This window comes from Muscardinus avellanarius (assembly GCF_963383645.1).
Source record: "Muscardinus avellanarius genome assembly, chromosome: 3".
NCBI classification, from domain to species: Eukaryota; Metazoa; Chordata; class Mammalia; order Rodentia; family Gliridae; genus Muscardinus; species Muscardinus avellanarius.
In genome coordinates, this window is record NC_137788.1 from 98,435,075 (window position 1) to 98,447,934 (window position 12,860).

General features: G+C 45.5%; 1 protein-coding gene across 1 annotated transcript; it reads right to left on the minus strand.

Annotated features, from left to right (window-relative positions):
- Positions 1 to 8,715: 8,715 nt before the first annotated feature.
- Positions 8,716 to 11,717, minus strand: LOC308259898 (glutathione S-transferase Mu 5; the record flags this gene model as incomplete). The annotated part of the gene is made up of 8 exons (XM_080691223.1): positions 8,716 to 8,814; positions 9,098 to 9,208; positions 9,299 to 9,394; positions 9,738 to 9,838; positions 9,929 to 10,010; positions 10,867 to 10,931; positions 11,264 to 11,339; positions 11,670 to 11,717. The coding sequence occupies 8 exons, from the start codon at positions 11,715 to 11,717 to the stop codon at positions 8,716 to 8,718; spliced, it is 678 nt and encodes a 225-aa protein (XP_080547349.1).
- Between the last annotated feature and the right edge of the window lie 1,143 nt (positions 11,718 to 12,860).

Consider the following 12,860-nt stretch of genomic DNA (forward strand, 5'->3'; position numbering starts at 1 on the left):
AAATTAATTTAAGGCCGGGCGTGGTGGCGCACGCTTGTAATCCCCGCACTCAGGAGGCGGAGACAGGAGGATCGCTCAGGTTCGAAGTCAGCCACGCTGGCTTAAGAGACCCTGTTTCCAAATAAAAATATAAAATAAGTCTGGGAGTTTAGCCTGGAGAAGGGTTTCCAGGAACCCCAGAACCACCAAAAAAAAAATTTAAATTTAAAATATTGGAAAAAACTAAAATAGAATACCGGATGAAGGAGTAGTTTCACTTCTGGATATGTAGCCAAAGGAATTGAAAGCAGAGTCGTGAAGAGCTTTTTGTATTTCTACATTCCTAGGAACAGTTTCCACAACAGGTAGAATGTGGAAGCAGCCCGAGAGTCCATGAACAAATGAATTAATTAACACAGTGTGATGTGTATGCATACAAAGGAATATTACTCAGCCTTTACAAATGGAGACGTTCTGACATATGTTCAAATGTTGGTAGAAGGCAGCATAGGTATCTCGTCCTGGACTTTTGTTTGATAAAAGACTTTATTACTGATTCAGTACTGCTGCTCATTACTGCTGTTTAAGTTTTTCAAAAAATCTCTTCATAATTTAGTATTGGTAAAAGGTGTATGTGCCCAGAAATTTATTCATTTTCTCTAGATTATCAAACATTTTGACATAGAGTTATTCATAATAATCTCAAAGTGTCCTTTGTATTCCCTCCCTTCCTCCCTCCCTCCCTCCCTTCCTTCCATCCTTCCTTCTTTCCTGTTTTCTCTGTTTTGTGGCACCGGTGATTGAACAGGCATGCGTCACCACATCTGGCTTCTATCAAACATTTTTAAAAAGAACTAATACCAGTTCTTTTTAAATTATTACAAAAATAATATGGTATACCCTACCTCTGAGCTATAGCTCTAGCCCCATTTAATTTTATTTTGAAATAGGATCTTGCTAAATTACCCTGCACTGGCCTTGAACCTGTGATCCTTCTATCCCAGCCTCCCAAGTACTGGGATTACAGGTGTGTGCCACCACACCCAGCAGATTCTTCATATTTTTGTTGCTATAATACCTACCTACTTCCTTCCTTCCTTCCTTCCTTTCTTTCTTTCTTTCTTTCTTTCTTTCTTTCTTTCTTTCTTTCTTTCTTTTTTGGTGGTACTGGGGGTGGAACCCAGAGGCTTTCTACCTCCGGGCTATACTCCCAGACCTTTTTTTTATATATATATTTTATTTGGAAACAGGGTCTCACTAAATTGCTGAGAGCCTCACTAAGCAGCTGAGGCTGGCTTCGAACCTGTGCGATCCTCCTGTCTCAGCCTCCCAAGCGCGGGGATTACAAGTGTGCGCCACCACGCCCGGCTAAATGCTATTTATTTATTTATTTATTTATTTATTTATTTATTTAGTGGTACTGGGGGTGGAACCCAGAGGCTTTCTATCTCCAGGCTATACTCCCAGACCTATTTTATACTTTATTTGGAAACAGGGTCTGACTGAGTTACCAAGAGCTTCACTAAGTAGCTGAGGCTGGCTTCGAACCCGTGTGATCCTCCAGTCTCAGCCTCCCAAGCGCGGGGATTACAAGCGTGCTCCACCATGCCCGGCTCCCTTCTCATTTCTGATGTTGAGTTTTCCCTCCATCTTTCTTAGTCTAGTTAGAGGAGTCTAGTTAAAGGTTTGTCATTTTTATTATCCTTTTGAACTTTGAATGCATTATGCTAAGTGAAGTAAATGAGTCAAAAAAGGAGGAAAACTTTTTGGTTCCACTTTTATGAGGTATTTAAAATCATAAAGGCAGAGAGTAGAATAGTGATTGCCAGGGCCAGGAGGAAAGTGTGTGTGGGGTGGGAATGTGTAGTTACTGTTTAATGAGTAAAACTTCCAGTTTTACAGGATGGAAAGAGTTCTGTAGATGGCTGGTGGCAACAGTTGCACAATAGAATGAATGTATTTAATACCACTAACCTTCAAAACAGTTAAGATAGAACATTTTGCTACATAAATTTTACTACAATAAAAATTAAAAGATTAAAAACAAAATGCAACTGGTGGCTATAAATTCTTGATCTTAGCCGGGGGTGTGGTGGCATATGCTTGTAATCCCAGTGCTTGGGAGGCTGAGACAGGAGGATTGCACAGGTTCGAAGCCAGCCTCAGCTACTTCGTGAGGCTCTCAGAAACTTAGTGAGACCCTGTTTCCAAGTAAAGTATAAAACAGGTCTGGGAATATAGCCCGGAGGTAGAAAGCCTCTGGGTTCCATCCCCAGTACCACCAAAAATAAGTAAATAAATAAATAAATAAATAAATAAATAAATACATAAATAAATAAATAAATTCCTGATCTTAAAGCTCATACTAAAAAGGCTTAGCCATAGTAAAGCTAAACTATTACATTTGAAACTTAAAATGGGATTAATTATGAAAGAGAAGATTCAAAATAATTAAACCCTTATAAAACTGGGGAGACATGAAGAAAGAACCTTGCCAATGAAAACCATTTTCAGAATACCGTAGTCAAAATCAGCAGGGATAAAAGCAGACACTGCAAAGTCTCCAGTGGAAGTGGTGGGAGGTAGGCACTTCCAACCTGGGAGACCAAATCAGAGGAGTTTGTGTGGCTGGACCCGGGACATCCAGAGCCTGGGATGGTCTGGCACCTCCTTACAGCCTTCCTTCTCCCTCCAGAGTCTCTTGCCTTCGAGAACGGGGTGTCTCATTGGCCCAGGATCACCTGGACTGAGACACTTCTGTGCCCCGGGTTCCCTCATTCCTGCTGTGTTAGTGAGAACAAGTGCTGGAGGCCCCAGGCAGCAGCCTCTGGAGACCAGCCCTGCCTTGGGCCATGCCCAGCTCCATGGGAAGAGTTGGGTGGTTGGACAGCCCTGCTCTGAGGGCTTCTTCAGGGACTCAGGCTCCTTCTGTCTGCACCTCTGCCATCCCTTGGCATCCACAGGGAGAGCTGATCTGGATCTTTTCTCACTGCAGTCCAATGTGGGGGTAGCCCCAAGAGCCCCCCACTGAACCTACATTTCCTACATTCCTATAGTTCTCTTCTCATTTGAAATAATAATTTGAAAGGATGCAGAAAGGGTTTCAATACTGTCCAAAAGTGGTATCTGTTGATATAATTAGAAATATTGCACCACAGAGGATAAAATACAAGCCTGTCTAGTAATTTTATTTTTCCTCAAACTTCTAACAACATGACATGAACACACTCCTGTTGGCTGTATTCTTATTCCATTGAAAACCATCGAGAATACACAGAGGCACCTATTTACTTAAAAATCAAATAGAAGCCGAGTGTTGAGGCACACACTTGTAATCCCAGTACTTGGGAGGCTGAGACAGGAGAATCACAGGTTCTCGGCCAGCCTTAGCTATTTAGGGAGGCTCTCCTTGACATAGGGAGACCCTGTTTCAAAATGAAGAATAAAAAATGGGGCTAAGGGTGTAGCTCGGAGGTAGAGTGCCCCTGGGTTCCATATGCAGTACTAAAAAAAAAAAAATCAAATAGACACATACCCATCTAATCTTTTCTCTCCAATTTAAGTCCTACATATGAGTCACCTGTAATTATTTCAACTGAAAACCCCATAAAAACATGAAGAAGCCATTTGTCTTAGTTTTAAAAAGTATTTCCGAGCTGCACGTGGTAGTGATGCATGCCTATGATCCCACCTACTTTGGGGGCTGAGGAGCAAAGATAGAGAGTTCAAGGCTAGCCTGGGCAACCTAGCAAGACCCAACTCAAAAACAAAAACCAGAAAGTATTTCTTCTTTTTTTTCCCTTTTGTAGTGGGTTAAACCCTGAGGCATTCTCCCCTGTAATTATACCACCAGACCTTTTTATTTTTTATTTTGAGACAAAGCCTTGCCAAGTTGCTGAGGCTGGCCTCAAACCTGCAATCTTCCTGTCTCAGCCTCCCAAGTACTGGGCCCAGCCAAACAGTATTCATTCCAGTTTGGCTTACGGAATGAGTGAACCAGACAATGAATTCAAACAGCCCACTTTCTGGCCTCAGAAACCTTCTCTGGTCCTGGGCAACTTCCCTGAACTAAACCTTGATCCAAACATTTCTACCTGAACTAGTTCCATCAGTTTTAAGAACAAGAGCATTCCACATTCCTGTGCTCTGTCTCCCAATCAGAATGGAGAGAAATTTTAAGCAGTTCCTTGAGGGCCTTATGTACTTACAAGAAGCAAACTCATCTCTTTCCAGTTCTCAGGGAATCAACCCATAGTTATGAGTGCTTACTTTGTCAGGCACTGTGCAAGTTTATGTATAAAAATGTGAAAATTTGCATAAGATAGTCACTTTTGTCCTTGGGCAACTTAGAGGTTCGTGGCAGAAAGCTATCTCAACAATCAAGAGTTCAGCGTCTTAAGTGCTAATGCAGGATAACACTGAATCCTCTGGAAGAAGAGATTTAAACCATGTACATTTAAATGAGTTTGGGAGAGGTGGAGAAATGTTGGTCAGGACAAGCCAGATCTCAGTGGCTTAATATGAATGTATTTCTTAACTTTCACGTCCCGGTGTGGTCACAGGGAGCCCTGCTGCTCACGGTGTATCAGACACCTATGCTGATGGGAGCTTCATCGTGGCATGTGGTCCTAGGGTCATGACCACACGAAGTAGGGGGCGGATATGTCAGTGATCACACTGGTTCTTCAAGCTTCTGCTTAGAAAACGTGTGTTGCTACAGCATCTCATGCAGATCTCGAGAAAGCTCGATCAGGGGATCTGCAACAGCGTAGATCCCCCATGAAGTATGTCTAGCATTCCTTTCTTCAAAAAATTATTTTAGGCCGGGCGTGGTGGCGCACGCTTGTAATCCCCGTGCTTGGGAGGCAGAGACAGGAGGATCGTGCAGGTTTGAAGCCAGCCGCGCGCGCTGGCTTAGGAGACCCTGTTTCCAAATTTTTAAAAAATGTAAAAATAGGTCTGGGAGTATAGCCCAGAGGTAGAAGGGCTTCCAGGAACCCCAGTACCACACACACACACACAAATATTTTAGGATTATTTGGATCAAAATGTATAATTGGAATTTTATGTATAAGCATTATAACTAAAACTGATGGGCAGCGGCTTGTGAGAGACTCAGGCAGCAAAGATTTTTTCCCAAGGATAAAGTTTGGGCCAAACATTAAGTTCAAACTGACCTTAGTTTGGGCCAATGTAGAAGATTAAGTTTGAGTCAGCTTTGTGAAGTGAGACAAAGCACACTGTGATTATTTAAATGTCTGACACCCTGCCCTGAAGTCTGTAAACCATAACTTTTCCTGTTCTTGGAGATCCTGCTTGCATGACTATGCCCTTGCTTTTCTGCCAAAAAAGAAAATGTAAAAATTGTAACAAATCCTGAATAAAATGGAGAAGCTTGAATCTGATCTCGTGTGACAGTTCTTCTCTCATCGACCTCGGCTTTCTCTCACCAACACACGAACCTTGACTCTTGCTAGGGCTGGACCCCGGCAGTGTGTGATTTCCATCCATGTTTCATTGACCAAAGTGGGTCACAAGGCTATGCTTAAGCCAGAGAAGGCCATGAAGCTTTCTCACAGAGAAAACAATCAGGTGTCTGTGGCAGCCATCACCAACATCTTCCACAGGGGCTAAGAGATGTGACTTCTGGGCTTGGATTAGAAAATGAATGGTGGCGCATGCTTGTAATCCCCGCACTTTGGAGGCTGAGACAGGAGGATAGCAGAGGCTTGAAGCCGGCCTCAGTTTCTGAGTGAGGCTCTCAGCAACTTAGACCCTGTTTCCAAATAAAAAATACAAAATAGGTCTGGGAGTGTAGCCCGGAGGTAGACCTAGTTGGGCACCGTGGTGCATACTTATAATCCCAGTACTTGGGAGGCTGAGACAAGAGGGTAATGAGGCCAGCCTCGGCTACTTAGTGAGGTCCTCAGCAACTTAGTGAGGCCCTGTTTCCAAATAAGGAATATAAAAATAGGGCTGAGTGTGTGGCTTGAGGGTAGAAAGACCCTGGGTTCAATCCCCAGTACTGCAAAAAAAAAAAAAAAAAAAAAAAGAGATGGGAGATGGTAAGTATGTGCTGTTTTCAGCTGCTAAATCTGTGGTGAAACTGTTATACAGCACAAATAATGCATCCCCTTTTGGTTACTGGTTGTATCTACTATCTAGCCCCAGAGGCATCCTCAACTTAACTTCCTTTAAATTCACAAGGCCTTCCCTAGGGCACACCACACTCTGGAAATTCACAGCAAGGGTATTAAAAAAAAACTCTGGCCAAATGTTCCCACACCCAATGCCCAACATGCTAACTACTGGGGCTGGTAGGAGTGGCTGCTGAACTATCCGCATAGTGTCTGTGCCGTCCCTCCTGAGACAGCGCGCCCCATGCCATCGGGTCTCACAGCCATTTGGGACCCTTGTCTCTCATTAGTGATATCCTTGGCTTCTGGTCCACAGGGGATAGCCATTTGGCCCACGGGTCACTCTCTGAGGCTGGAGAATGGCTCTGCTCTATAATGGAGTGGTGCCAATTCAATCTTCTTAGGGCTCAGTTTCCCTTCATTTGTTTTCTTTTCTAAACTAGTTTTTATTGTATGAGTAAGGCAGGGATGCATTCTCCTAGCTGCAAAAGAAAATCGTGCCCACATTTCAGAATTTCCCTTTAACATTTCAGAATCCCCCTTTAAGTTTCATGTGGAGACTGGGCCTTCCTCCCCTTGGCCTGAAGTAGGCCTTGTTATCAGTTTGGTTTTGTCCCTGCAGACGCCCTTCTATACATTCAACGACCTGTGGGGACACCTCATGGTTCTCTTTTAAACCATAAATATGTCATACTGTACATACTAATGTGCAAACTAATTTCAAAACTCATCAGTGAGCCTTGGGGCGTCCTTCCATGTCAGTGCACACAGATCAGTCTCATCCCTTGGCTGATACACGGTATTCCCCAGAACTGAGGGACGTTTACATGATGTCCAATGTTACTACACGCACAGTTACAATGCTCACCTTGGTACATGCCTCTTTGGGTGTATGTGTGGGATTTTATAGAATTGTTGAGTCATAGATTTGGATTTTATAAAGGGCACTGACAAATTGTTTTCCATAGTAGCTAAGTCAGTTTACAAATTCACCTGCAGGAAATGCCTTTCAAGGTCTCTCTAAGCCTTGTCCACACTTTAAACCTTCTCAATGTTGCGCCAGGCATGGTGGCGCACGCTTGTAATCCCCGCGCTTGGGAGGCGGAGACAGGAGGATTGTGCTGGTTTGAAGCCAGCCGCGCTGGCTTAGGAGACCCTGTTTCCAAATAAAAATATAAAAATAGATCTGGGAGTGTAGCCTGGAGGTAGAAGGGCTTCCAGGAACCCCAGTACCACCAAAACAAAACAAAAAACTTCTCAATGTTTATTCATCTGATAGATGAAAAATGGTCCTTCACTGTTATATGCAGTTCTGTGGATTATAATCTTTTTCCTTTTCTTTTTTGGTACTGAGGATTGAACACAGAGGTATTTTGTCTCCAAGCTACACCCCCAACCTTCTATTTTTTGTTTTGAAAAAAAGTCTTGCTATGTTGCTGAAGCTGGTCTCAAACCTGTAATTCTCCTGTCTCAGCCTCCAAAGTACAAAAATTACAGGCATATGCCATCACACCTGGTTTATGAATATCTTTTAAAGATTTTCTGATCATTATTATTTATTCTTTGCAAATTGTTTATATATTTTTGTCTACTTTAAAACTCCTAATGATTTATAGGTATTAAATATAATTTTTAAACTAGTTCTTTTTGTCCCACTTGTCATTTAAGTTTGCTTATTTGTGCCTGGCCTTGAACCTGTAATCCTCCTGTCTTAGCCTCCTAAATCCTGGGATTATAGGCATGTGTAACCATGCCCTGCTGACATTGCTCATTTTGGCAAATATTTTTATGGTTTATTATTTAGAGAAACTTTTCCCACCCCATGATCATAAATATTCTTAAATTTCATCAACACTTCAACAGCTTTGTGTTTAATATTGGGCCTGAATTTCAGATAATTTTAGTGAGCAGAGTGAGGTGCAGGCTGCCATTGTTTTTTGTTTTGCTTTTTGGTACTGGGGATTAGACCCAGGAGCTATCCACCTCCAAGCTACACCACCAGCCCTTTTTACTTTCTATTTTGAAACAGGGTCGCGCTAAGTTGCTGAGGCTGGCTGGCCCTGAACCTGCAATCCTACTGTCTCAGCCTTCCAAGGACTGGGATTATAGGTGTGTACCACTGTTCCGGGTTTATGGGTTTTAATTAGTAAGCAACTGTCCCAACTGTACTGGCCAGCCCACCAGGTTGCAATACTAAAGAATTACACTAAACTCCTCGCTAAGTTCATCTGTTCTGCGCAGTATTACTTGGTATCCTTGCCAGGTCTTCAGGGGGGCTCCAGAGCTACTTAAAACACCTGCTCTCTCCAATTGTGCAATATCTTTATTTTTAGCACCCACTCACCCACTCTTAAGGTTTGGCCATGAACTTCTAGCTCATGAACTCAGATGGGGAGCAAAATGTCAATGTTATAATGTTATAATTCACCTCTCAGTTGTTCTCCACACATCCTGAAGTTCCTCTGGCTTTATACCCAAGAGAAATCCAGTTGGACACCAGTAACCTAAGTGCTATTTATTGAAAAGAGCAGAGACGATAAGAGTACAGGCTCCTAGAGACAGGATGAAACAAAACAAGCAGTTCAAGTCTGTCTCCTGCTCAGCATATGCACTTGTTACCCCACTTGGCCATCTTGTTATTGATGGGCATCTTGAAGAAGCGGTCAGACTGCAGGAAGGCAGCTATTTTCTCCAGAGCCTGATGAGAAAGCACACCAAACTTTATAAGGACGCTAGCCTGGCCCAAGAGACCCACCAAAAAAGCAATGTTCACATGTTGCCTGACTCATCTTTCCCCATTTCCTGTAGCGCCTTCAGGGTATAGAAACCAGGCCCACCCCAACACTTAAGTTATAGAGGTGTCCAGCCATGAATCCCTTTAGGCAAACTGTTGTGCTGGGCAAGCATCCGCCACAGTGGAGCCCTTGGGGCCCAGGGGGCCCGTGAATGCTTCTGTAAGAGAAAGCTGCAGGGAGCATCACCTCGAAGCGGCACATGAAAGCCTTCAGATTTGGGAACTCATCCAAGCACTTGGGCTCAAACATGCGGTTCTGGTCTAGGACATCATAGGTGAGGAAATCCACAAAGGTGAGCTAGGAGGACAGTAAGATGGTCAGATGAGGGGTGTTCACAGACATCCACAGAAATAGGAAGGGCATCCTCTCCTGCCTCCTTCTTCCTACCTTTTCTCCCGCGAACCATGAGTATTTCCCCAGAAACAAGGAGAATTGTTTCAGTTGTCCAGGTAGCTGTTCTAAGTACTGAGGCTTCAGGCTTTCCTGGGAGAGAAGGAAAAAGAGAGTGAGAGTAGCTGCCATTCACCATTTACCTGGATAATCAGGGCACAGGCCAGGGATGGACACTCTGTGGCCCCTCATCTGGCATCTTCTCACTGCTTTCACTTGGGGTGGTGGGGTGGAAAGAAGGAACTTGTGAAGGAGGAGCTAACACCAGAATTACATGACAAAACAAACCAAAAAAAAAAAAAAGAATTTTATTTCCTATCCCTACAGATTGTTGGTGGGAAAGTAGCAACCTCAGGGAGGAAGAGAAATAACTCTTAGATTACTGCATGACCCCTTTTCTGACGCCCCTCAGCTCATACCTGCTAAGAAAACTCACATGGTCAGAGTTGTAGCAGAGTCGTATCAGTTGCATGCGGAAATCCATTATTTGGTTCTCCATGATGTCCACTCGAATCTTCTCTTCTTCGGTATCACCACCTGTAGGCCGAATGACAACAAATCACCCTTGGGATCCACCCCCAGGTGAACAATCAGCCTGGTCTCCCTCACCAGCCCTACCCCACTCACACATGTTGTGCTTGCGAGCAATGTAGCGCAAAATGGCATTACTCTGGGTGATCTTGTTCTTCCCATCCATGAGGTAGGGCAGCTGGAAGGAGAAGGACAGGCCAAATGGGCAGCCTAGCTCTCTCTTGCCACCCCACCTCTCTCTCCCAGGGAAGAGAAGACTTGCAAGGCGGTGGACAAGAGAGAGAAGAAGCTGTATCCCCTGATTTCAGACAAAGGTTATTAAATTTGTGTTTATGGTGTGTTATGTCCATGCCATAAAACCTTTTGAAATAAGGTTTTTAAATGCAAATTACATATAGTTACACAATTACAAAAATTTTAAAGCAAAACTGTGATAGAATAATGTGCACTTACTAATGCATTAAATAGCAAAGAGGTACCATAATTTTAAAGTAACAATGAATATAAATAATCATTAAGATGTCTGTAACACATTTAACAGAATATGAAAACATCTGATTTCTGCTAGTGACAAAGTCACAGGTGTGGACTAATGTTATCTATCTTCACAATAGAAAGAATACTTTTGTTAGTGGAAATGGAAATGTAATTTTTTCCCTCCAGTTCAAGGTCCTTTTTTTTGGGGGGGGGGTGGTACTGGGGGTGGAACCCAGGGGCTTTCTACCTCCGGGCTATACTCCCAGACCTATTTTATATTTTATTTGGAAACAGGATCTCACTGAATTGCCGAGAGCCTCACTAAGTAGCTGAGGTTGGCTTCGAACCCATGCAATCCTCCTGTCTCAGCCTCCCAAGCGCTGAGATTACAAGCATGTGCCACCACGCCCGGCTTAAGGTCCTTTGAATTCTGCCTCTCCTATCGATGCTAAGAGTTCCTATTCTAGATCCTCCCAGACCAAGGAGGGAAAAAGCAAAGATGGATATACTTGAAGGCCTTCCCTTTTACAACCTCTCCTCTCCTCAAGCCACCTTACATTTGGAAAGTCCAGATCTAGCTTGAATTTCACATCCAGCCATTGGCTTCGATCATAGTCAGGAGCTGTAAGAGAAGTGGGACCCAACCTCCTGAATATCCCACTGATCAGGGTGAAAAAGATCTAAAGAAGTGACTTCTTCCCCACACCCCAGCTTCCCAGGACCCCAAAACTTAAACCTTTTCCCCTCTGCAGCCCATGTGGGTAAGTATTAGAACAGGACTGGGCCGAGAGAGATTCCCCAGCTGCACCCAAGGCTGCGCTTCTGCGTGATACAGGTGAATGGAGGCGTCCCACCCAGCCTTGGCAGGGTGGCGCCCTCGGGGCACCAGAAGCGCGGGACAGGAGGCTCCAGCGTGGTGTGTGGGCACCACGCACCGGCGCCCACAGGGTTTACCTTCGCCGCAAATGTAGCGTTTCTCCTCGTAGGACGTATCAGTGAATTCCAGGAGCATGCGGATCGCGTGCGCCAGCTGCAGGAGACAGCGGGGGTCGGCGCCTGCGCGGTGCCACCCGCCCAACCCCCGCCGCCAACGTCCCCCGCCCAGGGCTCAAGACCCCCATCCCGCGGCGGTGGTCGTTAGGCAGCCCCCAGCCCGGCCCCTCTGGCCCTCTCCGCGGGGCCTAGCGATCCCAGAGGGGTGGGGGGTCGGTCTCCGAGGCTGGGCAGCTCAGCTGACGGTGGTCGCGGCGAAAGGGCTCCCACGTACAGGGGCTTCTCGCGGAGACCGCTAGCCCGGCGCCCTGGCCGCCCCCCCGGCCCAGCTCTGACTGAGCTGCCCGGCCGTGGAGACCGCACTCACCCCGCGAATGTCCCAGTAACCCAGAACCATTGACGACTTCGACGACATGGCGAAGCTGCCGGCAGGCCTTCGAGGACAGGCGGAAAACTGCGAGCGGCGAGATTTTATAGTTGACGGAGTGGGCGGAGCTAACGGGAGCCGCCGGACTCCGCCTCCCCGCAGCGCTGTCCCCGCCCTCCGCGCGCCCACAGCCCACGCGCATGCGCAACCTCGGCCGGCCCGGGTCGGGGCAGGTGCGCGAGGGCGTCTGCGGTTGGAGCTCCGGGCTTCCTGTGGGCGGCAGCTGGGCTGCTTTCCTTAATGGCTATAATCGGGGCTGGAAGTTAATCCCGGCAGTAGGGACCTTAGTTACCCAGAGGGAGAGAGATTCAGTTGTTTTGCGCGGGTGGGGGACTGGAGCATTGGGTGACAGTTGAGATGCAAACTGCGAGGGAATCGCCATCTTTGGCTCCAGTGTTGAGGGGGAAGGGCTGGGGGAAGTCGGGCTTGATAATAAACTCATAAATTACGTAAACCTGTCTGGAATGTCTATGGCATCGGAGGAAAAAACATATTTGAAAGCAGCCCGGCAAGGCAAATTTTACTTTTTGCAAAAAGTGGCCCTGCCACCAGTAAGTCTGGCATTCAGGAATAGCGTGGCAGAAACTACTGGGCATGTTATATTCAGCGGGGCTTCTGTGCCGTGCTCCTATTGGTGAGAATATAGCTTCACAATCTTTAGCCATTGGCTGAAGGGGTTTGGCGCGCGAACTCTCCAAGAAATACTATGTTTACAAAAATATAAGCACACATAAGGTTACACAATGGCAGTTTTACAAAATGGAGCCCAAGCCAAGCCATTCCTTCCATAGAAAAGATTATATTCTCACAAACCCATAAAATTGTCAAGTAGGAAGTGTTTCCAGTATGAAATAGCACCTCAAGTACTTTGGAGGGAGAGATATCTTCTGGTCAGGACAGAGGTGTTTCTGAGAAGGCTTCAGGAGGAGATGGGCATTTGAGGAAAGCCACTGAGGAAGGACGTTTCTGCATAGGGCAGGTGTAAAATACACGTGCTGTAGAATGCTCCGTAAGCATTGTTGCGTTAGCTGGTTTACAGAATGTGATAGGGCACAAGGAGAGAAAAGTGGGGAAAACATGTAAGGTCAGGTTGCAGAGGGCCTTGACTACCAGCCAGGGAGTTTGGAGGCA